General features: G+C 39.7%; 1 protein-coding gene across 5 annotated transcripts; it reads left to right on the top strand.

Annotated features, from left to right (window-relative positions):
* The first annotated feature begins 1,038 nt into the window (after positions 1-1,038).
* On the top strand, positions 1,039-21,769 carry LOC121889478. Of its 5 annotated transcripts, none has more exons than XM_042401468.1 (11): positions 1,039-1,231; positions 12,131-13,545; positions 14,205-14,452; positions 15,799-16,004; positions 16,248-16,408; positions 16,640-16,743; positions 17,058-17,118; positions 18,035-18,123; positions 18,989-19,111; positions 19,522-19,622; positions 19,751-21,769. In XM_042401468.1, exons 2-11 carry the CDS (start codon positions 12,159-12,161, stop codon positions 20,280-20,282), a joined length of 3,012 nt encoding a protein of 1,003 aa, XP_042257402.1. In that variant the 5' UTR covers positions 1,039-1,231; positions 12,131-12,158; the 3' UTR covers positions 20,283-21,769. The 5 variants fall into 5 exon arrangements, with proteins under 5 accessions (XP_042257402.1, XP_042257400.1, XP_042257401.1 ...); XM_042401466.1 differs by lacking the exon at positions 1,039-1,231 and adding an exon at positions 10,127-10,756; XM_042401467.1 differs by lacking the exon at positions 1,039-1,231 and adding an exon at positions 10,782-10,996.
* The last annotated feature ends 838 nt before the right edge of the window (positions 21,770-22,607 follow it).

Below are 22,607 nucleotides of genomic sequence, written 5' to 3' on the forward strand. Positions count from 1 at the left end.
GTGGATTTTGTTATCGATGGACAGAGTCAGACTAGCTGTTTCTCCTTTTTCCAGCCTTTATGCATAAGCTAAGATAACCAACTGCTGGCTGTAGCTTCATATTTACCATGCAAGCATGAAAGTGGTATCGATCTTCTCATCTAATTCTCAAGAAGAAAGCAAAAATTTCCCAAAGTGTCAAACTATTTCTTCAAGGCCCTTATCATGTTAGTTGATTTTGTGCTTTAGAGTTGTATATTCTCAAACAAATTTTAAGTTAAATTGGCAAAGTCAGTGCTGTTACTTTAAAATGCCCTCTCCTTTTATATACCAACCTTGTACATTAAAAAATGTAAAATCGACTTATTGTCTCATTAGCATGCAATTATTTACATTTAGGTTTTGGTTTTGTATCTGTTTTTTGTGCTACTGGTCTACAAAAGGGCTGTAAGCACAAAACATAAGCTTTCACCCAAAACTAGAACAGAACTGCACCATTTGATTTATTGATCTGGATTTTCTGTTTTAATAAAGCGAAAAGAAAAAAAAACTTGTTATAAATTAATATAATTTGACCATTCTGACATTTGACCTCAAATGCCTCCTTTCACGAAGCACTTTTCAGATTTTTAACGTGACTTGCTGGTTATGAACATGTACTGTGTGTATGTGGTTTTCTTATTGTTTGTGTGTGTGTGTGTGTGTGTGTGTGTGTGTGTGTGTGTGTGTGTGTGTGTGTGTGTAGTACATTAGGATGTGTGTATGGCCCTTTAAAACCAAAAGAAATCATAAGAGAAAATGAGGGATGAGAGGGGAGAAAAACACCCACTCAAACTGAAAGTACGATGTGTGTGTGTGTGTGTCTGTCTGTGTGTGTGTGTGTGTGTGTGTGTGTGTGTGTGTGTGTGTGTGTGTGTGTGTGTGTGTGTGTGTGTGTGTGTATGTGTGTGTGTCTGTGTCTGTGACGATGAAGCCACACATTAGGTGTTTTTTCTTTTGTTTCCAGCATCACTATGACACAGCTTGTAACAGAGTGGCGTTATGACAAGGTGGATGAAAGGCTGAAAGATCGACTGAAAGAGCGTCAGCGGGCCGATCATCTTTGGTGAAACTACATCTCTTTCTCCCTCTCTTTCTCGCTCTGTCTCTCTCTCTCCTCCCCCTTTTCTAACACACATGTCGACCTACCAGCAAACCATACACACATGCGTTTGACACTGACACATCTCTCTTCGTAATGACAACTTGACAGGTAAGAATATATTTTGTTGCATTTTTTTATTTTAATCAATAAAAGCAGTTTGTTTAACAATCCAGGGACCCTACATTAGCAATATTAGCACACACTACTAAATCACACATGTCCCCTATGAGTCCTGCTATTGGCATCATTTGACACTTTTATCCAAGGAGGCACTTTTTTTTACTAACTTTGCTGGTAAAATTCACTTTGAAGGTACACATTTTCAGGGATTTCGTGAGATCAATGAGATAAATCTTGTTCAAAGTTAAGGGTTTGCAATGATGCAGGCAAGACGTACATTGTGCCAAAAAATGAAAGACAAAAAACGCTGCTGCCGGTTAACGTCAGGAAAATATCCGTAAGAATGTATGCATTCAGTGCTCTGAGATTAAGTGTGGATGTGAAATGAACTTTAGTACAGTTCCTCTTCTTTTTTTTTCATTACTGCGACCAAAATCTGTCAAATGACTATGAAAATGATCTGAAAATGTGCTCATTGATACGTCCATGTACAGAAAATGTCTTGGAAAGATGTCTATTTGCATGCGTAGATGCAAAATGATAAATGATAGTATGATTTCTCTCTTAGGGTTGAACCTTGACATTACCTGTTTTATTCATTTCACTCTTGTTACCAGCAGCATGTTGGTGTTTACACCAAACAGCCTCTTACATAGGCCTTTCAGAGGCCTCAAACGACACGCTTGACTAATAAACAATTTGTGAGCGATATCATGAATATGATACCCATCACCGAGACTCAGCTAAAACATGTCCTGTACTGATCCACCAGCAAAAGGCCCACATGTTATTTGAAGTCTTGGATGCAACTGTAGAAGCCATTCATTTGCTAAGCTTTAATATTTGATACTATTGTGAATATACACTTATTAGGTTTTTGTTGAAACTCTTTTACGGAGGTGTTAATTCAACTTCATGGTTATTTTGGAGGCTGTAGTTGGTGGCGCGGCTCGACTGTCTTTAATTTATTTCTAAATTTTAAATGTGAGGATGAGCCCATTGAAATGCACCATCTAAGGGTTTTACTGTTTCTAGTCTACCCTCATTGATTTAAATAGGGTGGACAAAACAGGAGAAGAAGAGTTTTTGTTGTTGTTGCTATTTTTGTCCTCCGATTTTGTGACCTCCTTTGACATCTGCAGACAAAACGGGGGCAACAACCGCTTTTGTGTTTTGTACTACGAAGCAAAACGACGAAGCGTCTGTGCCAGCGAGGGCCGCAATGCAATACGTCTCGTTGAACAGAACACAATCGTCACAACTCAAGATGAAAATCCCAGCTTGAGAAACCGTATATAAGTCAAGTTGCTTCCTGTTGAACAGTATTCATCTTCTTCTCTATGAGGAAGAACGACTGACATGAGGAAAAGGAAGAAGGTTGCAATGGGTTGCAATGCATTTCAGTGTTTTCCAGAGACATATAACAAACAAGGGATTCAAGATTATATTCAATTGTATATTCATCATTAATCATATGTATATTAAGTTATTGGGCCTTCGATATGAGACCCAACATACTAAAATACAAACTAAATGATCACATAAGTATTCACCATCTTAACTTTAGGTGCAGTAGAGGCACCTCTGTGTTTGTGGATAGGTCTATACTGGCTTTACACATCTGGATGCTGAAGTCTTTCCTTGTTCTTTTTTGCAAAATCGCTCAAGTTCTGTTGAGTCACATGGGAACTGTTGGGGAACAGTAATTCTAAGTTTGAACTCTGACTTGGCCAGTGCATGACATTAACTTTGTTGTTTCTCTCAATTTCTGTTCCTTTTGGCTTTGTGTTTGAGATCGTTGTCTGGCTGGCAAACATTATGTTTATCGGGTTTTCCGCCAGGATTTCTTTGAATTTTGCATTCAGATCTTACTAAATGCTGTGTCCAACACCGAAAGGTTCAGTTTTGGTCCCATCAGACCAAAGAACCGTCTTCACTTGGTTTCCCTTGCTTTCTGAGAAACACACCTCAGATGTCAGGTGACATTTTTTCAACAGTGGTTTTCACTTTGCCATAAAGCATCCGGAAAACAGTTGTTGTATGCATGGTGTCTCCCTTCTTAACCATGGAGCCCTGTAGCTCCTTCAGTGTTATTGTAGGCTTTTTTGCAGCCTCCCTCACTACTCCCCTTCTTGCACACACATACAGTGTTGGAGCACGGCCTGCTCTGCGTAGATTTACCGCTGTGACTATAATTGATATCACTAGTCTGAGGGATACTCAGCATCTTGAAAATGTATCCTCTCCGTGATTGGCGCTTTTCAGTAACCTCACTGCAGATAAGCTTGAAATATTCCTTTATCTTTACGCTATTGTTGTTGCAAAGAAATGAGTGTGTGTGCGTAACCATTTATCACTTTTCACACCTTAAATACACACAAATGACCTTCATTTAACCTGTGATGAAACTTCTGAAATCTATTAGGAGCACCATTGATGATTTATATGTGTCATACAGGGAGCGATTACTTGTGCAGTCTTTAATTTAATGTTTCATATTTGCACTTTATGTAGATCATTTCGTAAAGATTTGTTTGTTTTCACTTCGGCATTAAAGTGTAAATGTAAAATAAATACTAATTAGTGATTTAAAGTTGTACAAAAGTCCAGGTGATGTGCATATATTTGCTTTTTTCCTCTATATGACTTTGTCATCTTCACTGTATTGTTGCATTGTGGTATTTGCTGTTGTAGATATACAAATGTTGAGTTTAAAACTACAACAGCAGGAAAATGTGATTTAGAGCGACACAGTACACAGATAGGGAGGACAGAGAGAAAAGGCATCCAAAAAAATCATCCATCAAAAGGAAATGACATGTGTTCATCCAGCTGCAGGCATAAAGTATGAAGGCCGATATGAAGACGATGCGCTTCGCCTCCTCAACGCTGAGGAATCAACTACTGTCACTACTCCTCACCAGATTTCAGAAGTGTGCGGGCCAATAATCTTATGTTTACCATCTAAACAAATCCTTCAATTAATTAAGAAATCAATCTGAGTTAAGTTTGCTGCAGTGCAGCTGGAAGGATGAACTCTTTCATATTAAGCACAGAATAGTTTGATAAGTTGTCGGTCAATCGCCTTGGAAAGAATTTATTTATTTATTCACCTAAACATGAAGCAATGGCAGAAATGTTAAGTGTTCAGATTAACTGCAGCTTTTGTTTTTAATCAACAGGCAATAAAATAAGACTCGATCGAAATAGAGAAATGGTTTATGATTATGGGATGGACGCAACAGTTGGATTCTTTGGTAATAATAGCGTAGGCGAAGACCTGTACGACTCCATTCAATGTTTACAGAAACATGACATTTATGCTTGTATTTAACATTTGAATATACTTGAATAAAGTTGCAGTTTTCATTCAGTTGATGCATTATATTTACACACCAAATGACTTTCTGTCCTGACATTTGCGTTTTGTGAATAATGCAGCTTTGATTAATCTTATACCAAAGAATGTATAAATGCAATCTTTAACGTTCTTACTAATTTACTCTGTAGATTCACTACATTCACCACAGTTACACTATGTTCACCAGTGTATCAGTGATCAATTCAACGTTTCTAGCAATATAATATACAGTCCAAATACACTTTTCAAAAAGTGCAGGCGCAAAAATATATCAGTAAGTACTACTACAAGTCTGAATCCATTATTAGCTTGAATCCTGTCATAAGTTAAAGAAAAACGGTGAACTCACACTAATTTATAGTGTGAGTTTATATTTATAAAATGTTCTCCAAATGACAATACGCTAATTACTTTTCTCAGTTCACTGTAGCCCTTCTGACCTTGAGTTGAATGGATGGCAATAAAGACATTATATTGTGTGATCGCACATAATTGCATACAAATGGCGACTTTAAACAAATAGATGACCGTGATGGTAAAATTGTCATTAATCTGTAATATAGTACAGAAAATGTTAAATTGGACTTATTTGCCGCTTACAAATTACATTGCGTTTAAAATGTTTTGTCACTCTTGAACCAAGCTCGATAAATTTCTTAGCTCTTGAAAAGTTGACGTATGGATCATGTGGGGCTGGAGAGAACGGTTTTAGACGGTTTTAGACGGTTTTAGATGGTTTTAGACGGTTTTAGACTGTCAGCGCTCGCCATGAAATCAGCACCAGCGTGTACAGGAATTCTGTTTACGAGCAATGCGGGTATATGAAATTCACATATTTACCCAAAGTGAGTCAAAATGTCCTTTAACATCCATTGTAGAGCCCTGTAGGTTGGACCACATGACACAGTGTGCTCTATTGTGTAACTCCACCATTTATAAATGCTTTTTGGTGATGAATGATAAAATGTCCTCGTGTGGTGCAGACTGGTGTCACTCATTTTAAATGAAAGAAGCCTCTAGAAGTCTGTACTGCAGGCATGCGTACGTACAGCAGGGTCTCTGAACCCTGTGATCTTCTTAGGTGCAAAACCTCTTTTGTGACTCTGGATATTAAAGAGTCGTTGAGCTGTTCTGTGATTTTCAGGCCTGCCTTGATTCTTTTGTAAAACAAAACAGGAGCTCCTATCTGTTTATTTAAAATAGATCAAATATCAATATGGCAGTTTTAGGACTTCACTGTGTGGGGTCCCGACACCAAAGCTGTAACATCAGACACAAAAATTAGAATTTCACTGCACTGAAGCTTTGCATGAATCTTATTTCTTATATGTGTATGTGCAGTTATTACTATACTGTCTGACAGTGGTTTAGACATAACATCTTTAAGACACTTTCATGACTGTTTTTCCTAAATTGTGAACAAATCGGAATGTTTTTGAGACAGGGATACACTGTCTATTGGTAAATCTCTTTAATTGATTGAATCACGATTGTGTTTTAGCTTCAAATGTTTGTATAAAGTTATTTATTTAATAAAGGAAAAGCGTATTTTTTATAAATATAATCTTTTGCACCAGCCTCTTTTGCAATGAGCAGCTTGGTAACAGTTTCACTTTTGCGTGTGTGGTATTTAATACTTCGTCATGCCTTCTCGATGATGTTAACCTTGTACCGTCCATCATGCATACACCTTCATCATCAGCATAGAACGTCATTAGTTGCAATGTGATCGAAGGGCAAGATTCTATTCGACAAATACAGCAGCATTTTCATTTTACTACTGGTTGTTGACAAGCTTAACAGCCGCAAAATGGCCTGTTGTGTGTTTTGTGATGCGATGTGTTTCACATTATATGATGGTTTAATTTCTGTCTCTTCCATTCAGTTCCTCTGTTCCCGCCAGTCATCGCTTATTTTTTCAGTGACAGAGGTCAGACGGAGAGGGTTCGGAGAAGAAAAAGTCCAGAAGTGCTTCTCTCGTTCCCCCTCCTCTGCTCCCGAATGTTTTTATGGTGAATTTGAGAGAAAACTAGAGAACCGTCTCCCCCGTATTCACTCCTCCGCACTCCCCTTCCATCCTCTCACATCCTTTCATTCACACATTTCTCGTTCGGTTGTTTTCTCGAGGTTTCGTGCGCACACAAGTACAAGTACATGCAAATGTGTACATGCAGGAGACCCAGACACATTTTTGAACTGTTAGGCTTTCCATACAGAACCACAGGTATAAAGAAGGTATGATGCGCTTTTTTCAGATATACGGAGACCTTAAATGTTCAAAAACTGCGTAAAAATCCACTTCAAGTCAAGGTGCCTTGAGTTTAGCCTTCAGCACTCTAATGAAGTACGGAAATAAGCTTCCAAACTTACATTTGAAGGTTTTTATTACAAAAAAAACAATATATTCTATCTCATTAATTTAATCACATTATATGAATTATAATAAATATTAACAGCCAAGGGTATTGTTTAATCTTAAAATACATGACTATACTGAAAAAATAAAGCCCTCCTAGTTGCATTGTTTTAATTTACACAAACTAATCCACATGCTGTGCACATATGAACAAAATAAGAAATATTAAAGAGTCCCTGTAATATCGGCAACTCTCTGCTTATTCCCTTACATTTTTCAGTTATGTCAGCTGTCAGACAACTGCATGATGTTTATTTGCAGGTATCAAGATAGAAAATACAGAATAAATCGTCCCCCTGTTTCTCGATTCCTCCCCACAGTGATGTAAGGATGAGTCAGATATTGACATTGATAATATGTTTTATATAGATGTCTGCAAATGTTTTATTGCAGCTGAAACTCTTTGCACCGACCGAGGAGCCTTCAGATTTAAAATAGTTGCATTAAATATAATGTTATATCGGCAGTTTATCTCTACAAGCCTGAGCCTCAAATAATATGATTTGATATATTAACAAGTATGTTCTCAGGTATGCTAATATTGAGGTTATTGTGTCAGAGACAGGTTGAGTTACCACATTATTATCTATTATGCATGTTAATGCTGAGGTTTACAGCAATGAGATGTAGTCACACTGTACAAGTGACCTCAGCATTAACATGATCACCAACGCACACAGACATTCTCTTCCTTAAACACACACACACACACACACACACGCCCACACACACACTTTTCCATAATGCATAATACAGGTCTTGTGTAGGGGTTTCTCTCTCTCGCTCTATCTCTCTCCTCTCTCTCTCTCTCTTACACACACACACACACACACACACACAAACGCACACACACACAACCATACTTAGGCCTTTTTCTCATGTAGGGTTGAAAGACATTTTTATCCAAACAGAGACCACAAAAATGATTTGTGAGCACAGATCACAGATGGTTGCAGTGTCACATTTCACAAATGTTTGTCACGCACAAATCATAGATATATTTGTGAGTTCTACAGGGTCTCGCATGCTCGTGTCGCAAGTATGGTGTTTGTCTTGGTGAGTTGAGGTTGTCATTTTGACTAACAAGAAAATGATTTTATGTTGCAAGTCGCAGCATGCATGTTGCAAATTTTGTGAAACAGACCCCAGGCAAGTTTAGCATCAACTCAACCAGACACAACATTGTCAGAATAGATGATCATAACTCTCATAACAGAAAAGTTATGTTAAATAGCAGCTTTGTCAGACTGATATATCCACTTCCATTTACACTATGTGCAATAGATGCTGTCACTTTTGATGCAATATTTACGCAGTTTTCCAGATGTAGAAAGTAATTAAGTATTTTAACTCAAGGAGTGTAAGTGCGATTCAGAGGCCCTGACACTACCCTTGAGTTTTTTTATTTTGTCAGATTTACTTTGTACATTTTATAGTGAACCTTATACATTATACCATAACATATTTAATATAACTTAAAACTCAATATAGTATATATACAAGTATATATGACACATAAAATAAAGATACTTTATATACCTCAATTCCATTTTATACATTTACTCCACTACATTTTAAAGGGAAAATTTGTTTTTACCCCACAAATATAGTCTTATGACTGTCTAAGTAACCTTGCAGATAAATACGTTACATAAGATGTCCATAAGATATGATTAATTATTTTGTTTTGGTTTTTTTTGACTACCCAAATAACAAAAGTGTGTGATGCAGTTAGATATAGCATGACCCTGAGCACATATATCCTGAAAATACTGCCAATATTTTCACTAATCACTGATTTACCACTCTTCAGGATGAGTATTTGGATTTTTTTACATTGCAGAACCGTATTTCAATACTTTTTGCACCATGGATAGTGAGCCAGTCACTATATTATGATGCTGGTTTTTAACCAGATTTATTAGTGTTCAGACTAATTACTGTTATTTAAACTGCTTGAAATTTTTGTCTATATTAACATACCTGTGTGTGTTCTTCCTGTGTGTGTCTTCTGACACCTGCAAGTGTCTGTGTGTGAGTGTGAAAGTCAGTGTGTGTGTGTGTGTGTGTGTGTGTGTGTGTGTGTGAGAGAGAGTGTGTGTGTGTGTGTGTGTGTGTGTGAGTGTGTGTGTGTGTGTGTGTGTGTGTGTGTGTGCACATATGTTAGTGGCCGAGGTTACTGGAGTGGCTCTTACACAGTGGCCGTGTTTGAGGTTATGTGTGTATGTGTGATCTGGTGTTTTAAGGTTATATGACATAACAAAGGTATTAACAGCAAGATAGCATATAAAAGGTGCATACCATACGTTTGTGTGGTGGGTGAGTGGGCGGGTGAGTGGGTGGGTGAGTGGGTGGGACTGCAGGGTGTAGAGGGTTCCCTGAACCTCATCGTTTGTCGCCGTCTTCCTTCCTGTTTCATTCTCTCTCACTTCCTGTCAGCTGACTCAGCCGGAGAATCTTGATCTGGTAAACATCTACACTGCCGCCCCTGCACATGCACTCTCACACACATACACACGCGCGCGCGCGTGTACTGTATGAAGCCACACACAAACACAAAGATGTGTGCAGGCACATACACACATATAGAAGCACTCGTGTATGGGCACATGCACAGTTGGGTACTGAAAGACACTTTTCACACATACACACACCTTTTTCGCACCTTAGACAGTTAGATAACCTTGCTAGTTTCAAGCAAAAATAGTACTTAAATACAGCTTATATCATAAATTTATGCATATTTAATAAAAGAAAAGTGAGGAAATAAGTTTATTTCAACTCAGCAAATTAGAAAGCAGCTAAGATTCAATGTATGTTACATCAAGTGTTCAGTCACAAAAACTCAGCATGTATATCTTAAAAAAGAAAGGAGCTACAGAAAAAAAGAACAAAAAAGAAGGCATGACAAGAGAAAATAACAGAAATATACAGCAGAGAGCAGATAATAAGAGAAATGGACAGCAGAGAGATTTTTTTTAAAAAAGCCAGCAAAAGAGAAAAGAAGAAAGACAGGACAAGAGAAAACAAAGTTGGGCGCTTGGTGAGAACGAAAGAGAAAAAGAGACAGAAAGAGAGATAAGGACGGGCAAAGAGACGGAAAGAGAGAGAGATAGATGGAGGAGGGGGGCAGAGAGATAAAGATAGCTGAAAGGAGGGAGATCCGTCAGCGTTTGTTTCCTCAGGATGTGGTTACCACGACGACGAAAAGGCAGAGAGGCAACATCACTACCCGCTGGTCCCTTCTGACACCTGCAAATGTGTGTGTGTGAGTGTGAAAGTAAGTGTGTGTGTGTGTGTGTGTGTGTGTGTGTGTGTGTGTGTGTACGTGTGTTTCGATGAGTAACTGAGTGAGTAGCTGAGTGTGTGCGTGCATGAAAAAGACAGTGTATGTGTGGTCTGAGTATGCGGTGGTTGTGTGTGTGTCCATTTTGCTTAATGTATGTGTGACAGACAGTGTGTGTGTGTGTGTGTGTGTGTGTGTGTGTGCGCGCGCGCGCGCGCGCGCTGTCAAATGATAGAACAGCGAAGAGAGAGAGTCAGATAGGAAGAACTATGTGACAGGTTGAAAATCAGAAGGGGAAATAATTAGACAAACGCACGAGACAGTGGAGAGCGATAAAGTAAAAAAAAGTCAGAGACAACTATGTGGATAATCAGAAGAGCAACCAGAACCCGAAAACATGAACAGCAGAGGACGAACATATGTGAAAAGGAAATTAAGCGCCAAAGACTGGTAAAAAAAAAAACAACAACCTCAAAACGTATACAGTGTATTTGTCTCTTCAGCTCATCTTCCTTTGTTGTCTCTCTCTCTGACTCACTCATTGTCCTATTTAGAACAGAATGTGGTTTCAAGAAAGAAAAAACCTGCGTAGATCTTGAAATTTAATGCAACACACTGTAAACCTAAACGTATAGGCTACGTGCTTGCTCTGGAGTCAGTGCTTTTGAGAAGATTATATTATCAGTCAGGGTAAAAACTGAAAAGAAAATGTTTTTTATTGAACACTTATTCAGTTGCAGTGGTTTTATTTAACGCCGCAAGCTAGCAAAATTATTTTCTCTTTAGCTTATTAGCTTCTCCTGCAGCATCAGTTCAGCACAAGGGTTCTTGCATTTTTCTCAAATCAAATTTTCTTCAGACTAGGTTCCAGACATTTTCAATCACAATAATTTCTCACTATCATTTGAGGTAGACGGTGAGCATTAATGTTCAACAGGAATATGCATGCTAAAAACTGCTAATCGTGCCGGTACTCCAGTGGCCTATAGCATGCTCATGTAGCATTTTAGTATGATTTACTATTTTGTAACATACTTCATAGTAACTAGTTTATAACTTTAGCAATTATCAAAAGAATTACCTTCGACATCTGTCAGGCTCTGTACAGACCATTAATGGACGAGGATTTGGAGGTGCTGGCAGAAGTGTAATCTATTATGTTGCAGCTATTCACACAAAATGTGCCAAAGCTACATTTATGACTGCTCTCGTCTTGAAACAGGCCTATTTTGTCTGACGCTTGCAATAACTACATTGTGTGTAACTTACTTACATTCATTAGAAAGCGATGGCACTGAGCAACTATGCTGGTTTTACTCCATGTTGGCAGAATGGGAGGAACGGGAAAACACTTGTTCACACCTTATTCCAAGATGGTTATCCCCTGCTAGCCTAAGTTACTGCTTTTGCTATGCTGCGTATTTGAAAAGGTTCATTAACAAGTGAAACCAGATCAAGCTATGTACAGCTGCATTTAAATTAACTGTATATGACCTTATTTAGATGTAATTGCCTGATATGGTTTTGCGGTCATGTTTGCACCGATATATATTGACACTTCTGTAGTACTTTTGAACAAGTGGGAGGTAAAACTTATGTCAGAAAATTCACAATATCTCTGACTTGGAATAACAACAGGCTGTTTTTTCTGACTCAGTTGCTCATAATGTCATGAAACATGACATGATTAGTTAAAACAGTTCCAGGACTCTGTATTGAGTACTGCCCCAATTAAAGCACTGCCACTAATGTAGTTTTGGGATTTTATTCAGGTCATTCATACTTACAGTCTACTTACACTGTTTCTATCTCTCTCTACTGTAGGCACTCTAGCTAAACCCAGTGAGCCATCATGGAGGACCGTTCATCCACCCACACCTTTGCCAATCACCATCATTGCCTCCGTCCACCCTTTCACCTTCAGAGCTCTGAAGTTGGATATCCATCCACCCAGCATGCCCTGGATTCCCTGAAGCAGTATGGAAGTAGAGGGGAAGAATCCATAACATCCTTCTCGACTTCGAGCACTTCTTCTGGGGGAAGGAGAGGGAGCAGCGGGGGTGACAGAGGCTTCCTAAACACGAGTGGAGGTGGTTTGGATGGAGATGGTAGTCTAGGAGGCCATCTTGACAGAGAAAGCAGTTCAGGCGGCCATTTTGCTGACGCTTGGTATGGCAGTAGCAAAAAAGAGGATGTTTGGGATGACGGGGAGAGTTGTGAAAGCACTGCAGACGATTTTTATGGTAAAGGTGGTTGCTACAGTAACGTAAATGATGTTTTTTACACCAAGGATTGTGGCAGTGAGGACGGAGTCACTCGTAGAGTCAGAGCAAACTACAATAGTTATTCCCATGTTAGCTGTGAATCTAAAACTGACACAGTTTACGTTAGGGATGCTAACGTTAGCCACTTTACTAAACAAACTAGTTACAGAAGTGATGGCAGTGTAGATTATTGCAGAACAGATTCAAGAGTGAGTGATAATTATTTAGGAAGGGAGGAAGATTATGGGTCCAGCAGTGGCTCAGGTGAGGATCAGCTTCAACCAGCAGAGTTGGAGCAGGGACCCTGGCTCAATTATTCCTCTTTGAATCAAACTGGAGACGGTAGGTGGAGAGCAGGATCAAACACCCGCACTTTGGCCTCCGGGTGTCTTCCACAGAGATCGCCTATAGGCATCAACAGTGGGACATACACTCAAAAACTGGACTCTTTCTCTGAAGCTTTTCTCTCCCAGCGGAAGGGAAGATTCCCTATGATTCCCAGCGGTGATTCTTCTGGACACATCTGGGAATTTGGAGTTGGGAAAGGAGAAAGCCCCGGACTGATCAAGTCAAGGCACAGCTGCGCTTTTGATTCAGACCCCTACTTGCCACCCTCTTCCTCCTCACCTATTCACCCGTCTCTCCCGTCTTTCCCCTCTCCTCCCACATCATCTCATCTCATGCCGTCAGTTCTTAGTCCTCCTCCCACACCTTTACCTCCTCCCTCTCACTCCCCATCCAAAATGGACTCTCCCGGTGCGTTCGGGGGAACCGCACATCCGGTTTCACAGGGGGGAGACACACTTGGTGGGCTCCAGTTTTTTGCTTCCCGCCTTCAGCCATCTGTCCACTCCCCTGGGATGATATGGAAGTTTCCCCTGCTGTCACATTGCTTTTCACAGTCGTCAGAAGACCCCAGCAACAACGAGGACAACCTAAGATCTTCCCATGGTGGTGACTATGGCAACATCACAGGTAAGACGTTGTATGTGAATTTTTGTGAATGAAGAATATAAAATATCTATCGATAAATGTTTATCTGTCGTAACCAAGAAAGAAAAGAACGTAAAGTCACTTAAATGAACTTTATTTCCCCCCTTACAAAAAAAAACCACACGTTAAAACCCACATGTAAATTTACGGGACATGTGGGTTTTCATAGGTGAACTTGTGAAATTTCCCGTTTCCTACATGCAAATGATATTTCACTTTTCACATATAGTCATACAATTTGTAACAGTTATTTTTTGTAAGATTTTACACATTTGTGACAAAACCATGTCAAAACAATCACATGTGAAAAATGAAATGTTCACCTGTGATGACCGACATATAACCGCAATTACGGTATGTTTGCTTTAAATTCACCAGTGGGACTTCACAAGAATTGAGTAGTGTTTCCAAATAACAGATTCTGTCAGTGTCTGGTGTAACGCTTTCCTGTCTGTAAAGATAACAGTGACGTCTTTGATTTTTTTTTTCTGTCTAGTTTTAGTTTTCTCACAGTCACACACAAGATGATCAAGCAGTTTTACATTACATTATGGAGCACTGACAATATCATGACAATGCCATGACTTTCCTCTGTCCTCTACTGTTCCTGTCCCATTCCATCTCTGTTTTTATTTTTCCAGCCTCACATGACGTTGTTCAGTCTGCCGAATCAGCGTTCCTCACTTCTTCATCCCACCGGCCGTCCCTCCAACCATCCAGAGCTCTCTGTCCCACCAACACTCCATTCCTCCATCCCTCCTTCCCTCTTCCCTCTCGCCCATGTCACCTTTCAGGCCAACATAATGAGGCGGCAGAAAAGAACGCTCCTTACATGGTGACCCAGAAAGTAAAGAACGGACCAATCAGCGTCAGCCAGCCACAGCTACAGGTAGCCTACAGTGTGGAACTTCTACCTCTTTACAACAGGAAGCATTTGAAGAAATGTAACGAATTTAAATTTGTCTGAGTGAGACAAGAAAAGCAATCTTGTGCGTTCTTGAGTGTGCGGTCCAGCATAGTTAAAAAATTGTGTTCATTGGGTTGCCAGGTTGTAAGCCCATATTTAAGAAAAGACCATTCAATAGATAGATATCCTCCACTTATGTAGGCCTAGTTGGCTTAATATATTTTAGCATATCAATACTTTGGTTTATGACCAAATACCTGAAAAACTAATGACATTCCCATCAGCCTTTTTGTGTTTAGTGCTAATTAGAACATGTTAGCATGCTAAAACACTAAAATAGGAGTGTGAACATAGTAAACATTATGCCCACTAAACATCAGCGTATTAGCACAGTGGGAGAATGTTAGCATTAAGCTCAAAGCACTCGTGCCTCACAGAGCTGCTAGCATGGCTACTCTTTGTCTTGTTAGCTTTGTCTTTATTAGTCAGGAAGGACTATTCTGTAGATGGTTAACCTTTACTGTTTGAACTATATTCCAGACCAAAACCATCTATTAATTACTTACCGAAATGTCTAAGTACAGAGTTATCGTAGAGTTAAAAAAATAAATAAAAAATTTAGATGTGCTTTTGGAGTCTTCATCATGAACAACCACTGTGTTTCAAAAGTCACATTTTCTCTGTGAGGTGATCAGGTTTGCACATTGTCTTCACTCTTCCATCAACAAAACCCAGGTGACTAAAGAGCTTACCGGCTGACATGCCACAGCTGGAGAAGCTATGCAGAGGTAGTGGGCGGATGTATAAATGGTTGTTTGTCAAGAAATTACGTTGGCGCCAACTGCATTACTGCTTCTAAAACCACAGTGTTAGACTGGGTTTTTATTTTTAAGCATGTTGAATAGAAAGTGGCAAGCAACAAGTTTGACTCATAATACATATTTGAGGAGTTGTTCAGATTCTTAGAACAGGAACATAAATCCATCCATCAGTATTTAAAGCAATATTTGCGCTCTCATAAATCCAACTTCAAAATCTTATGGCTTGTCAGAAGAAATACGGATTCATCCATGAAGCTGACAGAGCCCCATCTGCAGTCTAATATAAATTAAACAATACAGTATGTACCGATGAAATGCTGCCAGCTTTTTATTACAGGCTTCTATTGGTTTTTATGTTTAACTAGAATGAAAAATGAGACCACAGATATTAACTGACTGTCTCAATACCTCCGATTTTAGACAGACTTTAATTGTGCGAGCACTGTATTTTTCTGTCTGGCTTTTCTTTTTAACAGTTTAAAATACTTTTTTCTTGTGTTCTTACAGCAACAATCTTCTCCAATCTACACTGGAACTCCATTTCCCAGTATCCTTCACTCTAGCAGGGGTCACAGGAGGGGTCACTACACTCCTCGACCCCTCCTCAATCCAGCCCGCAGGGGGGCAGGGCTCTACTCCTCCCTGTCATCTCTCCATCACAGAGAGGAAGAGACGGCATGTGGAAAAGAGGAAGAGGAGTGTAGTGTGTTGGCGTAAGTAATGTTCTGAACTCGAGATGATTTAAGAAATAAGATAATAACAACTGAACACCAGCGATGAACGTGGGTCAGGGTGTAAATAACAATACTAGAACAGAAATAGACTGAAAAAAGTCTATTTGCTATTATTAGAATAACACTTTTACAGGATTCACACTCAGTGTTTTCTGTTTGTTCTGTTTTCTATCCTTTGTGTTTTATTTTATCCCTTTTATCTTTTTTTCCTCCTCTCTCCAGGTGGGTCAACGTGGGTCCTGCTTTCCAGGCTGAGCTGCCTCTGTGCTGTGCGGAAGGTGAGCGGTCAGAGGTGTGGTCACCAGAGGGTGAATTGCCCAGGGAACAGTTGCTGTGGAAACCATTGGACAAGCTGGAGGAGAGTACCAACTTACAAGATCAAGGTAAATTGCCTGCCTGAATGAAGAAATGTTAGAAACAGGAGGTGATGAGTGAACGTGGGAATGTTTTTCAAGCGGAAAAGCCAAAAACTACTTTAAGATTACGATGGAAGAAAGGCCATGGATAAATTAAAAGTTTTCCGTTAATTGATTGCACTGTTAAAACTGTGACTGTTTTGTGTGTGTGTGTGTGTGTGTGTGTGTGTGTGTGTGTGTGTGTGTGCTTGCACTCAGTGGAGAAGCTGTTGTCGATGTGTAGTTCTAGCTGCTTACCAGGAGGGGGCAGTAACATGGAGCTGGCTCTGCACTGTCTGCACTACTGTCAGGGAAACACAATGGTAAGCAGCCAGGAAGAATATTAATACTTTAACATACAGTATGTCTATATTTCTTCATATATTCTTCATTTATTCTTTTATTTTCCATTCATTCCATCATTTCCATCATGCACCCCTCCATTATTACTTGCCTGCATCCACCCCTACTCTCTCACTAATTCTCTTTGTCATTTATTCATCTCTTTCTTTTTTTCTCATTCATATTTAGTTATTTCCCTTCAGAATCATTGCATGCCTCATCTGTCATCCCCCCCCCCCACCCCACCCCTCCCCGATATGTTTCTCTCCCTCTTCTATTCCTCTCTCTTGTGTAGGCCACACTGGAGATGCTGCTGTTCTCACAGCCTTCACCAACTGGAGACTACCACTACTCTGGTAACCTTTGACCTTTCATTTCACCCTAACGCTTTGGATTTCCCTTGCTTGGATAATTTCTGTTTTTGTTTTTTTAACCTGATTTTCAATTAACTCTTTCTGTGAGTTTTGCTATTGAACTAGCTGTTCTGTTCTGATTATTAAACTTACTAACTCATGATTTGATGTTTTTTATGTTTTGCTTGCAATGAACAGACCGAGCTTGAAGTCCACTAATCCTTGAGAACTTTAAGTAAATGTGGTATTGAAGGACAGAAATAGTAAACTAGTAAAATGAAGAAGAATGTGTTGCAGTGAAGAAAGATTACGTTCAGTATTTTTCTACAACAAAAACAATGTTTTACATGTTGAAATGTGAGTCAGCAAAGAGAACCCATTCCCACTGTATGTACAATAGTAGCCTTTGTATAGGCCCAAACCTCCTGCCACTTTCCTCACATGCCATCCTCTCTCTCTCTCTCTCTTTTTCTTTGTCTGTTTGGTGCATGAAAATCAAGTAAGGACTATGTTAAGTACAGAGCAGACATTGTTCTATTTAGTACTCAGGTGGGTGTATCCCTGTAGACAGGAGTACAGCTAGAAATGTTCAATCAAAGTCTCCATTTCCAACAAAGTCTCCCTTCCTATAGAGCATTTGTGTGTGTGTCCTCAAGCAAACTTTATCAGCCGTACATATATGCATATGTTTACGGTTTACGCAACTTGCATTGTGAAAGCTGGCAGTCACTACAATCCATAGTGACAGAGACCTCAGACTCATCCTCTCCTCTTTTCTTTCATCAGCTATTGTCTAGTTGCTGCAGAGCAGCACGTTTGGATGGCCTTTTGGTATTTGTTTTCATTGTTTCTCATGCCCTGTTTCCCCCTGCCTGTCTTCCCCTCTCCCCCTTTTCGCTCTCTCTGTCTCTCTATTTAGGTAGTGATCTTTGGACAGAAAGTGAAAAAAATCTCTTCAGTACAGCTCTGGGGACTTATGGAAAAGACTTTTCACTCATACAAAAAATGGTACAGCTATAATTCATTGTTTATTATTTATGTTACATTCTTCTGTTAATTGCCTTTTGTATGTGTTCACTTTCTAATCTTTATTTGGCTTATTTGGACTAAAAGTACATATGCACATTTACTATAAATACTGACATGAATAAATCCTAGTTATTTCTGCTGCATATTTTGATGAATTTCATCATAAGTTCATTCTGTGTGAGTCAAAGGGCTCTATTTTGATGCAGACTCATGCTGCAAAGGTGAAGCAGTGTATTCCTAAAGTGCAGTGGGTTTTTTCCCCGCCTGCATCTGTTTGATGTTTGGTGACTCATTGTCCACTGCAGTAGGAGTGCAGCAGACATATTAAATTGCAAAGAGGAAAAAAAAGTTTATTTCAATTTTGATGGTATGCTATGATATCTGATTCTTATCAGCCTGTCATCCACAACAGCAAGCATGTATAAAGATCTTCCCTCTCAGCTCATTCACCCCCTATACAGCCATCTGAAGGCGGCAGTTATGCACCTGTAGTAGAAGAGACCTCATTGTCAAAGTGCAATTAAGCACACTAAATCCACACATGGTGTCTTACACAACTATAGAATACTAAAAGTGCACCCCACCCCACACTGTGCTCTGAGGAAATCATTGTCAGTTGTATCCTGATTCATGAAATACACACCCAAAAACTCACAAAGTTCAATTTTAAGGTTGATTTTTTGCAACTCAGTAAGACATGAATAGGACACTGAGGCCAATATAATTCACAACATTCACACATAGCTGTACACTGATTATATATTACGGTAAGAGATAAATAACAGTGTAACATATCATTGGAAGCTGAAATGAATCAAGTCACATATGTGTCTGTATGTTGTAGGTGAAAACTAAGACCGTGTGCCAGTGTGTTGAGTTTTACTACCTAAGCAAGAAGCTCCTGGACAAACAGACGAAACAGAAGGAGGAAGAGAACAGAGATGGTGAGACGGAGCAGCAGGAAAGTGTAAGTAACACCTGAAAGGAGCGGGCGAGAATGAAGTGTGTAACTTTTTCTCAATGACCTTGCTTTTCATTTCCTTTTCTGTCATTTTCTGTTTTTATACCAGCCCGTTTCCTCAGTTCTAATTAAATTGCTATCTTTATCTCACTTCCTGTTGTTGTTTTTGTTTTTTGTCTATTTCTATGTCACTCTCTGGGCTATGTCATGTATTTTGATCTGACAGATATGCCTTACAGAAAGGAAAATAAGAGAGGCAAACAAAAACAAATGGTGTGGTTGGTGTAGGAACACAAATGGAGTATTTATGTAGTCTTGTGTAACGAGTTAAATGCATTACATGTTTATCCGTTGTGGAATGCAGCTCAATAAGTCAATCACAGCATGATGGCTTACAATTGGTCCTGTTGTTATAGACAACACCCATCTGTCAGCCAGTAGACAGGCAGTTTGGACGAGAGGAGGCGGTTCCTGTGCCCTCATTGGCCAGCTTCTTCCCCTGCAAGCTGTGCGGCAAGTGAGTGGGACAAGTCATACTAGAAAAAGCTTCAGCACAAATTTTTCTGTGTTTGCCTTGAGGGCGAGCCAACAGATGGTTTCGATTCTCAGACCTTCCTTTCATTTCTGTCTTTCTCTTCGCTCCAGAATGTTCTATAAAATCAAGTCCCGCAATGCTCACATGAAGATCCATCGCCAGCCTCAGGAGGATTGGACCGACAGGCGGCTGCAGCACCAGCTCCTCACTCAGCGTCTGGCCCTCAGTCATACTGCCAACCTTATGCCTACCCCAGGAAGTAACTTGCTGCCATCTCAGACTCCAGCACTGACCTTTCCCTCCTCTGGCCTCCCCGGTACTTCAAACAACAACAGCAATACAGACAGTGTCCTCAACTCTGTAACCAGTAGCAACGCCATCGCTCCCAGCAATTCCAGTGTCCTAGATCCCAGCACGCCTGTAACATATAGCAATATCAGCGCTCCAAACTCTCATGTAATCCCCAGTATTGATGTCAGTGACTCAAATCAAAGAGAGTCCAACACTGTCTTACCTTTCCATCAGTCATGGGGCTCATTTGGACACAGCCCCGACCCTGCTGCCTTCTACTGCAACCAAGAAGGGAAGGACACTGTAGGAGCCCAGACAGGAGGTGTGAAAGAGCCAATCAATTGGCAGTAGTGTTTAATTCTCCCAAAAGCATTACTACCACTGAGGTCTGAGACTCATCAACATATATGCATTGAATTTTCAATTCAAACTCATTTTTGATTCAAACTTCAGTCCTGGACAGCCTCCAGGTGCTTTCTTTTTTTAATGCATATTTTTGTTGTAAACTGAGCACTTGTGTGTGTTACATATTTAAATGTTTCTTATACATTTGACATTTTAATTAAATTTGTAACCTTACGCTCGCTTTTGGTGTTTCTGTATTCAGAATAATTTGGCCTACAGTACAGGAGCTCATATATGCACACATTTTTATTTCTACAGTATACTTGTGAGGAAGTGATTGCCCTTGGCTTCTTCCCCTAATCTTACCACATATCCTTGCCCTTCTAACTGTAACCAAGACCAACTCTTAACCCTCACACAGCCCTTTACAAAACACCAAAATATCCTCACTTTTCAAAAAAGTCCTCACTCTCAAGGTCTGAAACGCACAAAGATCAAGGTCCTCACAAAGATCCAAATGTAAGAGCCTACACACACATGTCCACAAAGACAGACACACACAGCTTGTTGAAAGGACTTGATATAACACCATAATGGGCTAATATTGACCTTGGTAGACCATCTCCTCTCTCACAGCTGTCTGAGTACTAACTACAGAGTGTGTGTTTATGTGTGTTTGTGTGTGTGTGTGTATGTGTGTGTGTGTGTGTGTGTGTGTTTGTGACTGTATCCTGGAAAATACTGGGAAAGGGCTAGAAGCAGTAGTTATATGTATTTGTGTGTGTGAGTGGTATAATAAAAAATGAAACATAAACATAAAAAAAAATAATTTTAGGATAATTTGTGATGACATCAACCAAAAACTTTCTTCACCTTGCATTATATACTGTATATCAATCTATTTCCTAGTGTCTGCATGTTGATTTTTATTATAATACTGAATGTTAAGACAACGTCCTTATGACCTTATGTTTACACTCAATTCACCTGCACTGATTGGGTCAGTATCTTATCTGTTGTCTCTAGTGCATTTCTTAAGGCGGTTCTTTTATCCCATATCTTCATGAGTGTTACTAGCACTATGCTAGCGATAACAGTGTGTGTATATGGTATGTACAAGCATATATAATGTACAATGTGCCCTTCTAGGTATCCTTGTTAAAGAACTATCCACGTCCTGTATGAGTATGCAGTTCCTCAAGCGTATGTGTGCATGCATGTGCTCTATTGTGTGATCATATGAGTTTGTGTGTACACATGTGTATGTGAGCGTCATGTGTGCACCCCTGTTTATGTGTCCCTGAAACTATTTACAATGGCCTTTTAAATGGTTCCTCCCCCTGAAACACTCCCTCCCCGTGGCAAAAGTCCAGTGTGTCCAGCAGAGTTTGTCTGCCCTCTTTTCTCTGTCACTGATTCTTTCCAGCGCTGCACCTCCCACCTCTGTAACATAGCGTGAGCTGTTTCTAGTTAATAAATGTGCTTGACCAGTGTCAGATTTGTCCTCTTTTCTTGCTCCTGTGCGCATATGCTCACCACCAGCTAACTGGGACTTAATGTAGTGATTTGAAACTTTACTGCGGATGTGAATGTGTTTGAAGTTTTCATTTTCACTCTCTAACTTGAAAGCGGAGGAGAGCGAGAGGGGCAGCAGAAACCAGCAGCAGCCCTGAATGTTGGCCCTTTCAGAGAGAGAGAGAGAGAGCACAAGCATGTAGATAAAGGGGGAGAGGGACACCAGATCAATGGGAAGAAAGAAGGGAGGAATGGGGAGAGAATAAACAGAGAAGTTACTGAGCAGTGGCCATTCACCTATTCATGGTGAGCAGCTCTTTGCCAGTTGACTGAGCCCATGCACCCACCACAACCCACTCCCACTTTTTCCTGGGTCAGTGTTGGACTGGTAAACAAAAACAGCTTTTTTCAGTCATTTCACTGGTGTGACAAGGGTATAATACACTGGAATGTGTGTCAATCAGAAATAACTATGAACGCCTGAAGATGAAGTTATAAACAAATAAAGGATAGCAACAAAGGACGACATGATATATCTTTTTCAGTTGAATTTAATGACAGTTATGAAGTTATCTTCATATATTTTCCATGTAATCCCTGACATGTTTCAAATATTGAAAGAGTTACCAGAGTAAATTGAGTAAAATCAAATAATAAAATCAATACATTACTGAAGCAAGTCAGCTTATGATTAAATCTGTGTTTGAATCTCTGCAATCCAATACATTATCTCTCCTTATTTACAGAAAACCCCAGCTTAAGTAATACCAGACTGCAGGTACAGTTGCAAGAATGTTCTGCTTTGGCACAGTAAAG

The sequence above is a fragment of the Thunnus maccoyii genome, chromosome 22, assembly GCF_910596095.1.
Source record: "Thunnus maccoyii chromosome 22, fThuMac1.1, whole genome shotgun sequence".
Taxonomy (NCBI): Eukaryota; Metazoa; Chordata; class Actinopteri; order Scombriformes; family Scombridae; genus Thunnus; species Thunnus maccoyii.

Excerpts from the sequence above, each read along its gene's own strand:
- LOC121889478 (XM_042401468.1), top strand. The coding sequence starts at position 12,159 with ATGGAGGACCGTTCATCCACCCACACCTTTGCCAATCACCATCATTGC. Across the intron at positions 13,546-14,204 it reads TGACTATGGCAACATCACAG|CCTCACATGACGTTGTTCAG; the intron begins GTAAGACGTTGT and ends TTATTTTTCCAG. Across the intron at positions 14,453-15,798 it reads TCAGCCAGCCACAGCTACAG|CAACAATCTTCTCCAATCTA; the intron begins GTAGCCTACAGT and ends GTGTTCTTACAG.